Source organism: Pelecanus crispus, chromosome 18 (genome assembly GCF_030463565.1).
Source record: "Pelecanus crispus isolate bPelCri1 chromosome 18, bPelCri1.pri, whole genome shotgun sequence".
NCBI classification, from domain to species: Eukaryota; Metazoa; Chordata; class Aves; order Pelecaniformes; family Pelecanidae; genus Pelecanus; species Pelecanus crispus.
In genome coordinates this window covers 8663597-8682977 of record NC_134660.1, presented here as the reverse complement: position 1 = coordinate 8682977, position 19381 = coordinate 8663597, and the positions used below count along the sequence as shown (strand labels likewise).

The 19381-nt window shown below is 48.8% G+C and overlaps 1 protein-coding gene and 1 pseudogene across 4 annotated transcripts; both read left to right on the top strand.

Annotated features, from left to right (window-relative positions):
- The window catches only part of LOC142595306 (olfactory receptor 6F1-like), a 53930-nt pseudogene that overhangs the window by 15449 nt on the left and 19100 nt on the right, over positions 1 to 19381 (top strand).
- SDR39U1 (short chain dehydrogenase/reductase family 39U member 1) lies at positions 4691 to 7824 on the top strand. Of its 4 annotated transcripts, none has more exons than XM_075722732.1 (6): positions 4691 to 4706; positions 5197 to 5303; positions 5597 to 5679; positions 6316 to 6431; positions 6686 to 6829; positions 7062 to 7824. In XM_075722732.1, the coding sequence occupies exons 1-6, from the start codon at positions 4691 to 4693 to the stop codon at positions 7475 to 7477; spliced, it is 882 nt and encodes a 293-aa protein (XP_075578847.1). In that variant the 3' UTR covers positions 7478 to 7824. The 4 variants fall into 4 exon arrangements, with proteins under 4 accessions (XP_075578847.1, XP_075578849.1, XP_075578846.1 ...); XM_075722734.1 differs by having other exon boundaries at positions 6316 to 6437; positions 6686 to 6826; positions 7185 to 7824; XM_075722731.1 differs by having other exon boundaries at positions 6316 to 6437.

Here is a 19381-nt window from a genome sequence, read left to right as displayed (position 1 = left end):
TCTCACCCCACCCCACCAGCGAGTAGGCTAGGGGGCACAAGAAGCTGGGAGGGGACACAGCCAGGACAGCTGACCCCAACTGACCAAAGCGATATTCCATACAACATGACATCATGCTCAGCAATAAAACTAGGGGGAAGGTTGGTCGCTGCTCAGGGACTGGCCGGGCATTGGAAAGTTGGTGGTGAGCAATTGTTTTCATTTAGCATCACTTGTCTGTCTTGGGTTTTATTTCTCTCTCTTTGTTATTTTCTTTTTCATTACAATTTACTATTATTGATTTATTTCAATTATTAAACTGTTTTTATCTCAACCCATGAGTTTTGTTAAACCATGACAGTCCTTTTTGGTGCCCAATGTGGGGCTTGAACCCACAACCCTGAGGCTCTCATGCTCTAGTGACTGAGCTAACCAGGGAATAGGACAGTTGCTGCTGCTGTTGGAGGTGTACAGACCTGGCTGGCAAGCTGGCCTTTACATGCAGCAGTTCCACTGTGAGGACAGCCCTGGGCACAGTGCTGGGTGTAGGTGGGTGTATTGCCCAGCAGGTTACTTTTTTCACTATTTAACACTTTCTAACAGAGACGTGTAACATAAGCTGTCAATTACTCCATTGGTAACGTCACCTCAGGTCAAACGCTTAGAGTTTCTTCATATCCAAAGCTCTCATTACCTGGGTTATTATCACAGCCTGGTCTCCCTCTCCAAATGTGCTATAAAGGTGTGAAATTGTGAAGAGTTCATTGTGCTTCCTTGTTTCTTTTCTGTTCACTCAGACCATTGCAGCATGTCAGGTGCAGCCCAGAACTTTCAGGTATCCCTGTCCTTTAGTGTGGATCTGTGTTTGGTTTGTCTACCTAGCACTTAACAGAATCATCTGGTGAGTGAGAGCTGGGCACATGAAGTTGTTCAACAAGGCCAAGTGCAAGGTCCTGCACTTGGGTTAAGGCAATCTCCGGTATCAATACAGGGGATGAACGGATTGAGAGCAGCCCCGCAGAGAAGAACTTGGGGATACTGATGGATGAGAAATTGAGCCAGCAATGTGCACTTACAGCTCAGAAAGTCAGTCGTATTCTGGGCTGCATCAAAAGAACTGTGGCCAGCAGGTTGAGGACGGTGATTCTCCTCTTCTACTCCGCTCTGGTGAGACCCCACCTGGAGTTCTGCATCCAGCTCTGGGGCCCCCAGTAAAAGAAAGACATGAACTTGTTATAGCAGGCTCAGAGGAGGGCCACAAAAATGATCAGAGGCTTGGAACACTTCTCCTATGAAGAAAGGCTGAGAGAGTTGGGGTTGTTCAGCCTGGAGAAAAGACTCTCAGGGAACCTTATTGCAGCCTTTCAATATATACAGGGGGTTTCTAAGAAAGATGGAGACTTTTTACCAAGGGATGTCGTGACAGGACAAGGGGCAACAGTTTTAAACTGAAAGAAGGTAGATTTAGGTTGGACATAAGGAAGAATTTTTTTACAAAGAGGGTGGTGAGCCACTGGTACAGGTTGCCCAGAGAAGTTGTGGATGTTCCACCATTGGAAGGAAGTATTCAAAGTCATGTTGGACAGGGCTTTGAGCAACCTGATCTAGTGAAAGACGTCCCTGCCCAAGGCAGGGGGGTTAAAAAAGATGATCTTTGAAGGTCCCTTGCAACCCAAACCATTCTCTGATTCTATGACACTCACGTATCTGAGCAGCGGTTTTGGGCAGGCTTTGCCCCACGCAGAAGCAGAAGTGTGGGGCTTCCTCAAGTGCTGGCACTAGGGCTCTGTTATGGGTTGGGACTAACTGCTGGCATGTTTCTTTCCCCATCACATCTTGTTAGCTGGATACAGTGTGGTTGTGAGGAGGAAGTCAGAAAGGGCATGCTGGATTTTGTTTTTCTAGGAAGTTCTATGCAGTGAAACACCATGAGACGGAGGTAGCAGGAAAACACAAGTTTGACACATATCCAAAGGTCCCTTACAACTGCCTTTTTTTGACAGTTTGCAATGAAGGTGTTGTGTCAAGAGGGCTTTGGAAGGTACCCAATTTATCGTTATAAATCCAGTTGTGTTCAGTACACTGAACTATCACGATTATGGATACACAAATAACATAGGCACCTTTCATGTAGTCGTGCTGCATGAACTACCACAGCCACACTTAAAGCGTCTGCTCGTGTTCAATGACCACTATCATGGCTAGACCAATAAATCAAAGCAATTTATTAAAGCAACAGACACACAGGTTCTTTGGATTACCGGCGATAATTTCACTGACTGCAAGGCACATGCAAATACCAAAGCATGGATAACACAGATGCATCAAAAGATATAAAGCGACTCTATATAGAGGTTTCTAAGTTTCCCGAGGAGGCACTTGGTACAACCAAGTGTTCAAATCTTACCCAAAGGCGTCCTGATGGGGCAGAAGAGAGGCTGAGCCTGTTGACTGATCCGAGAAGTCAGTGGTACGCGATGGTATCTTCCCTAACATCCCCTCTCTCTTAGGCTAATTTATACTATTTTTTACCTTTCAGGTGGAGCTTGAGGGACTCTAGCCATACATACTGTGTTATGATTGGTGTAAAACTTTCTTGCTTCGCTTTAAAGGTATAGGCTTGGAAAAATTCAAAGCGCAGGCTTAGTGAGGAGTGGTCTCACCTTAGAGGCGGGTAGGTTTTGGGATGGAGGTGTGTTTTGGTATTATAATGATATTATAATGAGCAAAGTTTACCAAAGGACAACATTTTGTTAAAAACATGACAGGTTGTTGGCCCAGGGTCTCATATTATACCCTTTCCCATTGTCCTTCTTCATTCATCCATCGTTTGCCCAAGTTCTTGCAGTGTTCCATTATACTGCATTCTGTTCCTTTGGTAAGTACATCTACAATAAATTGTTTGCCATGTTCTGGCACAGTCAGGACTATACAGGGACTAAAAGCAGCAGCAATAAGGCGACAAATGCTTTGTCTTTTCATGTCCGTAGACAGACCAAGTCTCTGGGCTTGACAGAGTGTACTGGGGAATCCAAGGGCACAGGAGCTGCCCCGGCTGGGCAGAAGGCTTCACAGGAGTCCCATCTGCGGTGCCAACAGAGCCTGGCCGCGGTGTCTCCACACCGCTCCACCCTCCAGGCAGCTCCTCTTAGAGCCAACACACCAAGTTCCCCTGGTGTTGCTGGCATCTAAGGTTGCAGGCGCAGGGAACTTCCGTGAAATGGATTCCTTGCATGTCAGCTGCACTCCACCCTGGAGGCTTCTTCAGTGCTGTGCCTTTCCTAAAATTGTGAATCTAAGTTTAATCTCTAAATCACCTCCAGCAATTACTCCACAGAAGGACCTACTAGGCTGCACCCAGGTACAGCCATCTACCCTTTATGAAGAAGTTAAAAGGAGAATGTGTGTACAGCCTGCCAGCACCTCCAGCTAACATCACCACTATGACCCATCCAGCAGACAGAGGCTGAGCACACCACACTGCATATGGAGAGTAGCTCCAGCTCACCCACCTGCCTGCCAGCATGTCACACAGAAACCAGCTGTTCATCTCCACCTTTCGTCCTGTGAACCACAGGGACGCCTCTTCCTGTGCAAATAATTCCCTCTTTCAGATTTCCAGCCAGCTCCTCCTAGAAACCCTTGTTTCCCAAGGTTCCTTCTTTGCTTAACCACAGGACTTGCCAAACACTTTTATATGGCTGGTGGCAGAGGGGGTAAGAACACACAGAGCACGGTATGGAGGAAGGAGGATAGATGGATGGATGGGCTATGTGTGTCTGCACAGTTAAGGATGGATGACTAGGTGGACTGGACTGTAGACAGGTGGGTAGGGAGATCTCCAGCATTTGTCCCTGCTTCAGAACAGCCACCAATGCATAGAGGTCCTGCCTACAGGCTGGTCTCACTTTCTGCTTCACCGGACACAAGATAACAGCAGCTGACAACACAGGCAGCTTTGTGTGAAGCAAAGGTTGCCGCAGCTGCCTGCAGATGGGAAGTCTTGCCTTTCAATGTGTCTTCCATCACATCTCAGCAGAGATGCCTAAAGCCCAGTGGGAGAATTACATTCTTGAAATAATTTCTTTTCCCATGACCCTGAGGAGAGGTGCAAGAACAAATCCAGAGGGAATGGAGGCTTAGGGTCAGTGAGAACAATCGCAGCCTAATTCCCAACAGCAAAATTCTTCATTTTCTATCAGAAATATTAAAGAACACTTCACTGGCATTTGTTTCAGCTCTTTTAACTAACTGATTGACCTAACGAGTTCCTCCAAGTTGCTTTCTCACCTCTCCATGCAGCAGGCGACCCGCGTCCCAGTGGTTTCGTCAAAAGCTGCCCACCCTGGCCTTTTTCTGCCTTCGCCCAGTGCGCTCTCGCAGCGCTCCGCAGCCCCTCGGGCTTGCTCGTTCCTTTGTTTCTCCTGCTTCGTTTCGGGCTGTTTTCCCAGCACGCTTCTACGCGGCCGGCCGGCCGGCCGGCCGCCCACCCTACCCGCCCGCCGCCCGCCCGCCCCCCCCCGGAGCCGCCGCCGCCGCCTCCTGCCGCCCGCCCTGTGCACTGGCGCTGGACGGGTTAATACGCTGGGGAGCGCTGGCCCTTTAAGCACCGCCCGCCGAGGGTGTGGGGAGCACCCATCGCGCGAGGGCGCGGGAGGGGGAGGCGCATGCGCAGCCAGCGCGGCCCGGCGCATGCGCAGCCGGCGCGGCGATGCGGGTGCTGGTGGGTGAGTGCGGGCCCGGCGCTGCCGGGCCGGTACGCGGGGGCGCTGGGCGGGCCGCGGCGGTGCGCGTTGTCGTTCAGGGGCGCTGGTGCGGGTGGCGGACTTCAGCCAGGCCGCTGCCGGGAGCGGGGTGGGCGTGGGAGGCCGCCCGGCCGAGGGAGCTAGTCCAGAGCGGCGGCCACAGGGCGCCGCGTTTTTTTTTTTTGGGGGGGGGTTGGGAGCCTGGATTGAGGGTGCTGCGGACAGAGGTTGGAGCCAGTCCTCCTTCTCCCCTGCCCCCGGGGCTAGGGGGTACGGCATGGTGCCTGGCGTCCGGACACGGGGAGTGCAGGCCCCCGGGGCTGGGTTGCTGTACGGGGAAGCTGGGTGCTAGGGGCCCTCTGGGCCCAGAGTCGTGTACCCCGGGAAGCTGGCCATGGTAATGAGGACGCCTGTGCAGGCCTTGGGAGGCCAGGCAGGGTAGCAAATCTGTAACGTCCTTTGTTTCTTCTAGGTGGTGGGACTGGCTTTGTGGGCAGAGCCCTGACCCAGCTGCTGCAGAGCCGTGGGCATGAAGTGACTCACATTTCTCGACAAGGGGGCAGGGATCGGATCAGCTGGGTATGAGATGGTCACAGGAGGGAAAACATGTCACAGCAGAGCAACAAGCCTGCTTGTTCTGGCCTGCCATGGCTTACAGGGAATCTGGCACCTGAGTGCTCCATGGGTCGTAGTCATTGGGATGGGTACTGCTGTAGCTCCAAGGAGCAAAACCTTCTCCATTCATGCTTGTGCTCCAGGCAGTGTCAGGAACGAACTGGCTGGAGTTCTTAGAAGCCCACCATGTGTGGTTGTTGGGAAGGCTTGAGCAGGGGGGAGGCTGGTTTTGTGATGTCTCTGTTACCCCTGCCTAGGAAGAGTTGTCCCGCTCTGGACTGCCGAGGTGCGACGCTGTGGTGAACTTGGCTGGTGAAAATGTCCTCAACCCTTTCCGTAGGTAACTTGATCTCCCATAGTGCTGTTGAGAGAAGATGAAGGTAGGACAGCCCAATGTTGTCAGAGAATGTGAAAGGGATCTGGGGAGGAAACAGGGTGTCCAGGAAGCACTTTGATTACCTAACAGTTGAAATCTGGGTCCTCAAGTATCCAAAACATTTCTGTAGGCCTGTTAAGTTCTGGGATACCTTTGGTAGACAGGTTCCCTTCTGGACTGACAGTGGGAGGCCAGTCAAAGTAGTTCCAAGTTTCCAGAATGACACTGGATATCTACATTTAGGTAATGCAAAATCAGAACCAAAGTTTGACTTCTGTGAGGGTGTTTTTGGAAGTGCCTCTGCCAGGCCCTTGGGAAAAATTCACTGCACCCAGCTTTGCTGTCCATCTCCACTGCTACCTTTGTCCTAAGGCAGTCCAAAACCCGCATCCTTTTGTGGGAAGTGGAGAGCACCATCTCCCAAAGTCCCCATGCATTTAGGTAGTAAGATCCCATGTCCTCCCCCTGCTCTGAGGTTGGGGGGAATTCACATGACCTCTCCTGTGCTTGTGAGTGGGTGTCAGCTGGGGTCCCCCTTGGCGCTGTTGTTTCCTGGGATGTCATTGTGGGGAGTATAATCAGTGGCTCTCCCTTTCCCAGGTGGGGTGATGCCTTCTGCAGGGAAGTCATCAGCAGCCGGGTGGAGACCACCAAGACCTTGGCCAAAGCCATTGCTGATACTGAACAGCCACCTCGTGCTTGGGTCGTCGTCACCGGTGTAGGTATTGGTTGGGCCCGGTCAAGGCATAACTCATGCTGACCTGGAGACAGAAACGTGCTTCTAAGGGGACGCGTGTCCTGCCTTGAAATGCCAGCTTTATTACCATCAGAGAGACTCTGCTGTTCATATGAGGATGTCCCTGATGGAGTGATCAAGTTCTAGGCTCCTGGAGGCAGGGAAGAGGGTCTGGTTGGGTGTGGCTGGTGACATGATTCAACCCTGACCCCCTTTCTGCTGTTATACCCACAGGCTATTACCGCCCTAGCCCTACAGCTGAGTATACTGAGGACAGTCCTGGGGGGGATTTTGACTTCTTCTCACGCCTGGTCAGCTCCTGGGAGGCTGCAGCTCTCATCCCTGGGAGCCCAACTCGTGGTGTTGTGGTGAGATCTGGTGAGATGGGGCAACATGCCTGTTCAGGGTGGCTCTGCTTTGGTGCTGGGGCAAGAGGGGGAAGAGGAGGGAGAAGGACATCAGGTCTTGTGCCTCTCCTTGTTGGGGTGCTGTTCCAGTCCAGCCCTCTAAGGATTGTCTGCTGGTTGTAGGTCTGGGAGTGAAGGGGTTTTTTGTCTTTTGGCGGGGGGGAAGGGAGGAGGGTCCTGGTCTCACTCTGTTCTCCCCGCAGGGGTAGTGCTGGGCCGAGGTGGTGGTGCAATTTCTCAAATGCTCTGGCCTTTCCGTTTGGCACTAGGAGGCCCCTTGGGCTCTGGGCTCCAGCCCTTCCCATGGATCCACATTCGGGACCTGGCTGGGATCGTGTGTCATGCCCTGGAGAGTGAGTGCCTGCAAGGCATCCTCAACGGTGTCTCCCCATCCTCCCCTGCCACCTCCAATGGCACCTTTGCTCGGGAGCTTGCTGCAGCCCTGGGGCGCCCAGCCCTGCTGCCAGTGCCCGCTTGGGCTGTGCGGGCTGTCTTTGGGGCAGAGCGGGCTGTCATGCTGTTGGAGGGCCAGAGAGTAGTGCCAAAACACACCCTGGAGAGCGGCTACCATTTCATCTTCCCTGACCTGTCTAGGGCTCTGAAGGACATTGTGGGTTGAGGACTCCTCAGCTGGGCTGGGTTGGGCCATGTTTTTGTGAGCTCTCTGGCTCACATGCCTTCCCCTGGGTGAAAGAGGGTAGTCTTGTCCCTTGTTGACACTTCCCCGTCCCCATACAGAGAAGGGTGAGCGATCTTCTCCTTCTGTCTCCCTTTGGGCGTTCCAAGTTTAGGAGTCATCCCTCTTACTGCCATCTGCAATCTCCACATTACCTGCTTTTTGGGGAAGGGCACAAGCCTCTCTAAGGATTGTGACTGCTGAATCTGCCATCTTCCCTTTTCCACAGTGTGCATGTGAGCTGCTTGCAGAACAGCTGGGGCGTGTAATGTCTCCTCCCCTGAAAGAAAGGGTGTTCAGGTGTTGTAATTCTCCTCCATGTTACTGGAAGTCCCTCTTCCTGGTTTTCCCCATGTCCTTCCCCCATGGTCACGTAGAGACCTAGTTATGCTCTTCTGCTTTGCCTTTCTTAGTCTCACAGGGAATGGAGTTGTGGTTGTGGGAGAAGACCCATCTTGTGGGGGCGCAAGGGGTGCTGGATACAGATGGCTCGGAGACTTTGCCATCTTTCTTGTGGTGGCTCTGTGCTGGTACCAAGTTGCTCAACCTCCAGCTGAGTCTAGGCCCAAGAGTCGCACCCCTCCGGGGTTGCATAAGCCTGATGATCTGGCAGGGATGAAGGAGAACACTGCTTTGCCAGGGTGGCGGTGGGACTGTTGCCTCTGGACTGCTCTTGTGGCCTTGGGTCAGTGTCGACTACATCTGAGCTTGTGCTGGGGAGAAACTGAGTCGTTCATCTTGGTGTGAGGTAGTGCAAAGCACTGCTTTAGTCTGAAGGGAGCACTTCAGGTATTGCCTTCATTATAGTTATGTGATCCCAGACAGGGTGGTTTTCCCTTATTTGTCCCATGAGGTGGTACTTGAGTTCAGGGGGTTCCCACTGATGGGGCCGTGAGAATATCCAGGCTGCCTGGATTGCCTTGGGAAACAGTAGCTCTTCTCTTGCAATTTCATCATCTCATACTGTGAGGAAATGTATCCATATGCTTCTCTTAACATATTTTCACATGCCAAAGCAATTTGTGGATTGTGAAATCTACAGAGCAGCTAAGTTCATTATAGCACTGCTTCTGGAGAAATATTCCTGGTGTGATGTAATTTGGGGCTAGAAAAATATGTTAAAAAGCACTTCAGGCAGTTAAAAAGACCTGCTCCATTCCTGAAATAAGAAACCATCCAGACAGGAGCGGTCCACGTATATCTGGTTTATGCCAGGTTAATGTAGTCACAGTAGCTGAAGGGTCAGTCTTTGTGGAGTCTAGACTCCACACTCGCCTGCCTTTTTGCTCAGTCCATGCTGGAGACAGAATGGCAATTTGCTGACTTTCTGGGCAGGAAGATTTGAGTGGGACTGTCCAGCTGGAACTGGAGATAGTCCTTGCAGTCAGTGTGAGCAAAGCCAGGTGAGCTGGGACTTTGGGAATAGCTGTGAAGGCAACATTGCCTGAGAAAAATGTGGCTTGTTTGAACTGTGTCTGTGCTGCGTGTCAGGTGCAGATTCCTTCTTCTTCCCATGTGCCTCAGTTCCCTGTCCTCGAGAGTGGGCTGACCTACTCTGAGTTACAGGACCAGTTCATTGTGGGGCAATACAATGGGGACAATCAGTAGTGCTTTGTCTTTAGTTACTCCAGCTACCTTTTTAGAGCCTTGGACTTAGTCTGCTTCCCCAGATGTTGTGGGCTACAGCATCCCTCTGTCAGCCAGGCTGGTTAGCCAGCCCAATTAGGTTGTTTCTGTACCTGTATGTACCTTGATGATTGTAACAGCTTTGGGTTGTGATTGGAAATAAAGGCAAGTATGGCTGGAGAAGCACTGGCAGCCTGCAGCTGTTCTGAAAGAGGGTTGCATATCCCATGAAAGACTGGCACTAAGCAGAGTTCCCAGGCCTTGGGCTTCCCTGCCTGGATGCGTCCCTCACTCAGGATTTTGAAGGGTTGCCTCTGCATGATGTTTGGCTTAAACACGTGTCACAGGACATAAATGAGCTTCTGACACCTGAATCCCAATATGGGATCTGAAAACACTGACTCCTGGGAGCGATTACGACTTTCTATCATGATAAATTCACACACACACCATGCCCCTTTGTCTACTGTGGAGCCAGAAAACGTGTATTAGGGTGACAGCAAGCTGAGATCTAGATTGGATTTTGGACCAGTGTCTATATTTGATGACCATAAGGAAACCCTGGCCCCCAGGTTGTGAGACTTTGCGATCCTAAGTACAGGTCTTGTGCTATCCCAGACATGGCACAGCCAGCCCTGTAGTGCTCAGTGCTAGCAGAGTGTTTCTGCAAGCATGTGTGAGGCAACTGCAGTGCCCCAGATGTGCTCTGAAGATTTACTCTGACTTGAGGCAATTCTCCCTGTTCTTTTAGACGTGAATGCTTATGATTGTTAAGACATGTCAAGAGTGGCTGCTGCCTCCAGCAGCCCCAGCCCAGGACAGTTCTGCCTGGCCACTGGCCTCCCAGCCAGGTGCCCAGGTACCCAGGGTCTCTGCCCAAGCTGAGGGATGCAGCTGCTGCTTCCTTCCTGTTTGCAGGTTCAATCAACCTTGAAGATGAGCACCTATCAGAGGCATGTGCACACATATAGACACACACACAGACAGACAAGTGATGCACAGCCAGCCATGTCCCTTCCCACTCTGGGGCTGGCAGACTCACATGATACGCTCAGGGTCTGCAAGCCCATGCACACTCATGAGTCCCTCCAGCACCAGCATGACCAGCACCTCTACCTGGACCCCAGCCTTCTGATCCATCCCACAGGTCCCATGCTTGCCATCTGGTCTAGCTTGATACACCAAACATGCATCACTCACATGCTTGTCCCAGAGGCACCCCACACTCGCAGGTACCCCCAGGCACCAGCATGGACCCCTTGGCTGCCTCATGCCCATGCCCAGACCTGAGGCCTCATAGTTGCCAGCTGGTCTAGCTTGAAGTTTGCTGGTGAATACACACCCCCTGCCGCCATGCACACCTAGTTTGTGGGAGATACAGACATTTGTCTCCCCCGCCCAGCATCCACCACCAGGTGCACAAGCTGTGAGCTGCTGTCACACTCCAGCTGCTGGCACAGAGTCCCTCACTCCCCTTGCTCATGCTGGTCCCCCCAGTAACTGGTTTTGTGGACATGCAGAGTTACCACTGCAGTGGCTGTAGGGTGAGGTCACACTGGCTCCAGTAGCTGGCACCACAGGCCAGGGGTGCCTGCTCCCCGAGTCTGACTTCAGTAGCTGGCACCAAATCCACTTATGCTGATCGCCCCGGTAGCTGGCACTTAGTCGCTGCGGCACACATACACATGGGGTAGAGTGAGATTACACAGAGGGAGTTATGAAAACATGTAATAAGACAGGGCAGACTGGTGGTCAAGCACAGAGCTCAGCCAGACCAGCACTGACTGGCCCAGTTTTAAACCCAACAAGCCTCTTTTATGCCTCTTTTCTGTCTACCCCCCTCTTTGTTGCTCCCAGCTCCCCCTCCCCTGCACTTTCCCTCAACAGCTGGCACGGTCCCATGACTCCATCCAACATCCTGGACACTCAGGTTTGCATCCTTACCAGTTGCAATGTCCTGGTTGCCTACAGCTTCTTGAGAGCTCATCAATTAGTGTGACCTTTGTTTCTGGGTATTGTCTTCATTATTGCTAATTGGTCAGATTTTATGACTCTGTGTGTTTGTCTCCCTCCCTTTCCTTATCTTGTTAACTGTAAAAATAAATGTTCTCAAACTTGCTCTACAGATCCTTACCAATTAATGTGACTGACCAGGTTTGGTTCTCATCACTGCCTCCCTTATTTGTCAGTCGGGTTTGTGTCCCTGTATGTTCTTGTTCATGGCTTTCTCTGTTTCTTATTATCCCTTTTTTTGCATTGAGAAGGTCCTTGACTAGATACCCTTAAAAGCAGCAGATACTTTCCTTCCATGTAGCCTTACGGAAGGGACCTGTGTGAGTGAGGCAAGTGAGGGGCTCAGTGCTGGCAGTTGCAGCAGGACCGTGGGTCACAGTTTGTGTGCCTGGTGCCGGTTGCTGCAGGGGCAAGTGTCTATCTCCCACAAACTAAGTGTGCGTGGGGGGGATGTGTGTGTATTCACCAGCAAACTTCAAGCTAGATCAGCACTGAGTAGGAGGCCCTGGGTCCGGGCAGGGGTATCAGGCAGGCGGGGGTCCACGCTGCCATCCAGGGATACCTGCAAATGTGGGGTGCCTGTGGGACGAGTCTTATGCAGCTGAGGGAAGTGGGGTTTAGTCTGGAGAAGAGGAGGCTGAGGGGAGACCTTATCACTCTCTGCAACTACCTGAAAGGAGGTTGTAGTGAGGTGGGTGTTGGTCTCTTTTCCCAAGTAACAAGTGATAGGACAATAGGAAATGGCCTCAAGTTGCGCCAGGGGAGGTTCAGATTGGATGTTAGGAAAAATTTTTTCACCGAAAGGGTTGTCAAGCATTGGAACAGGCTGCCCAGGGAAGTGTTTTAAAAGACATGTAGATGTGGTGCTTAGGGACACTGGTTGGCTTGGTATTATTAGGTTAACAATTGGACTTGGTGATCTTAAGGGTCTTTCCCAACCTAAATGATTCTATGATTCTGTGGTTCTATATGGTTGTTAAATATGGAAAGCATCTTGTGCAGTTCCCCAGAGTTCACTCAGCTTGTCCAGGCTCGTTAGTCCTGACTCTGGCCTTTGTGTGACACAGGGCTTTTTTTTTCTTTCCCTTCTTTTCCCCAAAGCTGTTAGTGTCCTCTGCTACCCTTCATAAGGGAAATCTGAGTGTATCCTAAAGTTAGCTCCTGTCCACCTGTAAGAGGAAGAGTCACAAACCTGGTATGTATTGACCTGAGCAGGGCAGGGCTCCTCAGGGGTAGAAAAGAGGATCTTTGGACCTGTCCAATGACTCGGAGGGAAGGTATTTTGGTCCCCAGAAAAGCCATGGCATAGAAACATGAGCTCCCAGGGGCCAGGAAGGGGCAGTAGCTGCAGTCAGTCCTGAAGTCGTCCATGTGAAGGTACTGCTCTGTTCCCACATTTAGCTTGACTTACGATTAGCAAAAGTCACTGCAAGGTGATCTGCAACTGTGCTGCTGGAGTTTGGGACTTTTCTAGGCTTTAAATGGTCCTGGGGTTAAGCCAAATGTGGGAAATGATGGTGTAGAGATGCAAGGTTTGCTGAAGAAACTCTTGCCCACTGGATGCCATGAGAGGCTGAAGGACCTGAATTCCATGTAACGCCTTGTTCAACTTCCCCTGCTCCCTTCTTCCCACTTGGCTAGCTGAGTTCCTTCAACCGTGGAAGAGGACAAGAAGATCCATGCAGCAGATGAGAAGGATCAGACTGAACTTCTGTCCCAGGTTCTGAGGCCCTGTGCCTCTGCACTTTCTGAGACCCTCTACCCCTGCAATATTTGGTATTCAGCAACAGTCTTTGTGTTTCTACATCCTTTGATATCCAGTGGTCAGCCACTGACACCTCAGGGACCCAACCATGCAGCTCCTTCTCTCCTGAATGGGTGTCTCAGTTGCTCACCAGAACTTACGATCTCTCCAGCAACTGGGTCCCTCTGGTCCCTCCAGTAATCAGTTCTTCTACACACAGCTGGTTCCCAGGTCACTTCACTTAGCTACTAGTCTGCCTGGATACTTCCTTAAACACACAGGCTTGCTTGCTCCATTTGCTGGCACCATGGACACACAGGCCTTCTGACTCCAGTTACTGCACTCAGACCCCCATACACACACATGCACAAAGAATAGAGAGCTGTCATCCAGGAAAATAGTTAGAAATTAAGTTTAATAAGAAGACAGGAGAGACTGCACTGAGCAGGCACAGGGCGTGGCCAGACAAGCGTACTGACCAGCCTGTGGTTCCTCCCCTAAATGTCCTATAATAAATCTTGTACAATCCTGAGATGCTTTTGCCCTTCATTCCATAATGTGTCCTGTACCCCCTAGGCATTAACTCTGCTTCAGTCTGTAAGGTGACCCAGAAATCTGCTACCACCCACCCGTTAGGATGGGTATCACCCCTAGAGCATGGGGCTGATGGCTGTCCTGGGACAGCCCTAGGAAGAGCTGGATCAGGGTGTCCATTCTCTGGTTAGGTTATTGCAGTTTCTCTACCTGTTGTTGGGCCTCTGTGCTCCTTTGTGTGTGTGGAGACCACCTTTTTATCATATAACCAAAGAAATTCACTTTGCAAAGGAGCAGAGAAGAGCCTGAACCCAGCAGCACTGGTAGGCATTTTGAATAACCACTTCTGAAGGCTTCTCTGAAGGCTTTACTGATAAGGCAATCCTGTAGCAATGACTGAACTTTCATTTCAAAGCACAGCTGAATGCAAGCTCCAGGGCAGTGGGTCTGTAGATGGGGGAGGTATTATTTCCATTTTCTCATCCTGAGAAGGGGAGAAGTGCCTACTCTGCCATGACTGCTCCGTCTGCTTACTGAGCTTGGGAACTGCTCCATACTCCTCTGGGATGCAGAGGAAGGTGAAGAGAAAAGCTGGGTTTTGTGCTCCAGGGCACCTACACTACAACAGGGGCACCTACACCATGACGTGAGGGATAGTTTTGGCCTTGGTGGATATGAGGTGGGTTGGTAGCAGTGCAGAAGTCTACAGGGCTTAAGAGGGCTTTGTCCCTCATGTGCCTTGTGTGTCTGTTTAAAGATTATGCCTTTGCCATGGAATTCATCCCATCTTTGGGATCTGTAACACAGGAGTCTGATGACACAGGGTGTTAACATGAGGTCTGCAACTATACACCCACATATACAGGTGTAGGGGTGAGCTGAGCATCTGCAAACAGTTCAGTTACTGAAGTCTGGTACCTTTTGAAGGGAGACCAATGCTCTTTTGGCACCATGGTTAGCCACAATGCTCCACACAGATGCCTCAGATACTGCAGATCATTTAAATAATGCCAGCCTTTTCATACACTGTTTGACTTTCCCATGCTCTCATTTGATATTTCACTCCTAAAATCAACTATTTCAAATATTTTGTAGTTTGTTCAATAGAAGTAGATTTACAGCATACCCTGTATCAGTCAATACCAAGTAATTAATAAAAAAAATTGCTCTTCATTTTAAGTCAGAGAAAATAAATGATTGGACACTTGACATAAACAAAGTACATTTAAATATTATTGATACTGTTTTCTTGCGACAATTTAAAGATATGTTGCGTATTGCAATAAAAATATTTTTTAAAAAAATTGTTTTTCAAAATAGCCTAATTCAAAATATGTGTCTGCATTTAACACTTGTGAAAGTAAGCTGCAACACTATACGAAAGACTTAGAGGAATACAATGGGCCATTTAACAAACACAGATTAAACAAATATGTGACACTGATTTGGTGTGTAGTTGCTAATTTAATATTTCTGTATGCTATGAAGTTCTTTGCATGTCATACATCTCAGAAAAAAGAATCTACTGCTGTATTACTGGTCTGGTAAAAAGAAGTTGTAAAGATAAAATATTAATGGACAAGATACATTAGTTTATATGTTTTAATTTTGAATAATGTACAGATGTAAACTCGTTTAAAAATTAGTATTCACATGCCCTGGCTTTATTGCAGATTTTCAGGAAGTGAGCGATGAAGTACAGAAATACATGTCAAAAGACTGTGCCATATTGTGTTTCACAAAATCCGGATATTTTTCCTTCCTGTTTGTTTCTTCTGGGTTAATGGTAGCCATTCATTTATGAAGCCAATCAGTTCTAAAGACAAAGGTGACAGAGGAGTAGGAGGAAAGGACAGGAGACTAAAAATAAACAAGCTTTTAAACAGACACATCTCAATTTACATGGTAGTAACATTTTGGTTATATTTTTTAGAACAAGAAGTTCTATAAAATCAACTGTGGGCTATCAGTAAAAAAAAGAGTTTAAAATATTTACAAATATTAATGGAAAATTTCTGCAGAAATGCTCAGAAAACTCACATACTGGTATGAGTTAGAGAATATCAGACTTTGAAATACTAAGAAATAATGAAGGAACAATATTTCCAGTCTAGCATTGTGTTAAATATACAGCACTGACACTGCCTGAATTCTAGCTGCTCCTAAGCAAATTCTGTAAAGCTTTGTTACTGACTTCTTAGACGTTAAGGTAAAATGAGAAAATTTAAAAAAACCCTCAGATAACTCAGAAGGCAGCAACCATTACTAATATTACTTGGGAGCATTACTTTTAATTTCTTCAAACATATTTAGAGTTGCTAAATACTTAAAATACATTCAGTAGAAAGATTTAGAAAAGTTGAAAGATGAAACACTTAGTTCAGTCTTAATTCATTCAGCTTAACCAACCATCATCATAGAATACTTTGGGCTGGAAGGGACCTTGAGAGATCATCTAGCCCAACTCCACTGCAGTGAGCAGAGATTGAACCCATGACCTTGGCATTATTAGCACAACACTCTAACCAGCTGAGCTAACCAGGCTGGTCTTCTAAGCAAAGAAACTGTTTTCAGGCCTTCTCTAGGAAACTGTTGTTGAGCAAATATACAAGGGAAAACAAAGATAGCTGTTTGGCAGGAATAATACCAGCAAGGGCTGCATGCAGAGAAATACCCAGTTAGCCAGCAGTCACACTTCTCCACAATAAAGTGTTGGGTTGCTTATGTGCCTATCTCCACCCCTTTAAAAAAAAAAAAAAAAAAAAAAAAAAAAAAAGAGTGCTTGTCCTGGTTTCAGCTGGGATAGAGTTGATTTTCTTCCTAGTAGCTGCCATAGTGCTGTGTTTTGGATTTAGGATGAGAAGAATGCTGGTAACACACTGATGTTTTTAGTTGTTGCAGAGTACTGCTTATGCCAGTCAAGGACTTTTCAGCTTCCCATGCTCTGCCAGGGGCACAAGAAACTGGGAGGGGGCACAGCCAGAATAGTTGATCCCAACTGACCAAAGGGCTATTCCATACCATATGATGTCATGCTCAGTATAGAAACTGGGAGGGGATTGGCTGGGCAGCAGTGATTGCTGCTCGGACACTGGCTGGATATTGGTCAGCGGGTGGTGAGCAATTGCATTGTGCATCACTTGCTTTGTATATTATTATTACTACTACTATTATTATTATTATTATTATTATTATTATTATTATTATTATATTGTTATTATTATCATTACTATTTTACTTTATTTCAATTATTAAACTGTTCTTATCTCAACCCAGGAGTGTTTCTCACTCTTACTCCTCCGATTCTCTCCCCCATCCCATCGGGGTAGGGGGAGTGAGTGAGCGGCTGCATGGTGCTTAGTTGCTGGTTGGGGCTAAACCAGGACACTAATCTAATTTGTTGCCATTTAAAATGAGTAAAGTTACAAGAAACAAAGAAAAAAGCTTAAACAGCTTCCTCCCACCCCCACTTCTTTAACAGGTTGCACACAGATCTTGTGGATGCCCCATCATTGGAAGTGTTCAAGGTCAGCCTGGATGGGGCTTTGAGCTACCTGATGTGGTGAAAAATGTCCTTGCCCATGGCTGGGGTGTTGGACTAGATGATCTCCAACTCAAACCTTTCTATGATTCTATGACCCTATGATTCTTCATAGGCCTAACTTCAACTCCTTCATTTCCAGGTCCTCTACCTCCTACCTATCTCTAAGAAGCTTGGGGGGATGGGGAACAGGCATTGTGATCAGTTCATGATACTTTGTCTCTGTCGCCCCTTTGTCCTCGTACTTTTCCCTGCTCCAGTGTGGGATCCCTGCCACGGGCTGCAGTCCTTCAGGATAAACCTGCTCCAGTGTGGGCTTTCCACAGGCCACAGTTCCCTCAGGGCATATCCACGTGCTCCACCATGGTCTCATCCATGGGCTGTAGTGTGGATATCTGCTCCAGCGTAGTCCTCTCCATGGTCTGCAGGGAAACACCTGCTCCGCTGTGGTCTCTCCCACAGGCTACAGGGGAATATCTGATCTGGCACCTGGAGCACCTCCTTCCTCTCTTTCTTCTCTGACCTCAGTGTTTGCAGGATTGTTTCTCACACTTTTTTTCCCCTTACTCCTCACTGCTGTGCAACATTTTGCCCTTTCTTAAATGTGTTTTCAGAGAGGCGCCACCAGCTTCACTGACTGGCTCAACTTTGGTCTGAGGTCGTTCTGTTGTTAAGCTGGCTGGAATCATCTGTGTGGGCAACCATCATGAGGGCGACCCCTGGCCTCTTCTCACAGAGGCCACCCTGCTGAACATCAGCTCTCTGCTGAACACCGCTTTCATTTCCTACTCTGGTTGTATCACCCAAGTCTTTGTTTTCTGTTGCTACAGCCAACTTAGCCTTTCTCACCATGATGGTGTCATGACCTAGAGGGTTACCCAGCCTGTGGGTGTGTAGAGATCATGACTGTGTGTTCATAGGACTCCATAATACCCAGGGACACAGAGGCTTTTATCCTCTGAATTTCTCTATTACAGATTACTGCAAATACCACACAAATCACCACTAGCAAGTATACTACTACAAAAATCACCACTAGGAAGTATAGCTATGACTAGTAAAGAGAATAAATAAATATCAAGCTATTACAAATTACAGTCGACAGTCAAGAATATAGTTGTGGTGGTCTCACCCTGTCTGGATGCCAGGTGCCCACCAAAGCCGCTCTATGGCTCCCCCTCCTCATCTGGACAGGGGAGAGAAAATAGAATGAAAGGCTCATGGGTTGAGATGAGGACAGGGAGATAAGAACACTCACCAATTACTGTCACACGCAAAACAGACTCGACTTGGGGAAAATTAATTTAATTTATTACCAATCAAATCAGAGTAGGATAATGAGAAATAAAACCAAATCTTAAAACACCTTCCTCCCACTCCTCCCTTCTCCCTGGGCTTAACTTTACTCCCGATTTTCTCTACCTCCTCCCACTGAGCGTCACAGGGGAACGGGGAATGGGGGTTTTGGCCAGTTCATCACACACTGTTTCTGCCACTCCTTCCTCCTCAGGGGAAGGACTCCTCACACTCCTCTCCTGCTCCAGCGTGGGGTCCCTCCCACAGGAGACAGTCCTCCGTGAACTTCTGCAGCGTGGGTCCTTCCCATGGGCTGCAGTTCTTCATGAACTGCTCCAGTGTGGATCCTTTCTGCGGGGTGCAGTACTTCAGGAACAAACTGCTCGAGTAGGTCCCCCATGCGGTCACAAGTCATATAATCATAGAATCATTTAGGTTGGAAAAGGCCTTTAAGATCGTCAGGTCCAACCATTAACCCAGCACTGCCGAGTCCACCACTAAACCATGTCCCTAAGCACCACATCTACACGTCTTTTAAATACCTCCAGGGATGGGGACTTAACCACTTCCCTGGGCAGCCTGTTCCAGTGCTTGACAGCCCTTTTGGTGAAAAAATTTTTCCTAATATCCAATCTAAACCTCCCCTGGTGCAACTTGAGGCCATTTCCTCTTGTCCTATCACTTGCTACTTGGCAGAAGAGACCGACACCCACGTCGCTTACAACCTCCTTTCATGTAGTGGCAGAGAGCAATAAGGTCTCCCCTGAGCTTCCTTTTCACCAGACTAAACAACTCCAGTTCCCTCAGCTGCCCTAGACCCTTGAAATTCTTTTGCAATGGTGACGATTATTCCTCCTGTTTCTGTGCATAGTTAGTACAACAGGTAAAGACAGTGCTAATTAGAGCAGACAAAGGCTTTGCAAATAAAGGTTTTGACAACTGATGTGGGTTGCAGTGACAAGCAAACAGATTGTAATAAGAACTGTCTTGCTCCCAGCACATGAATCAAAGTTTGACTCTGGCCACTTGTTGCTTGATCACAAAGATACTTTTCCTCTCTCTGCCTGATTCCCACCAGGATATAAGCCGGACT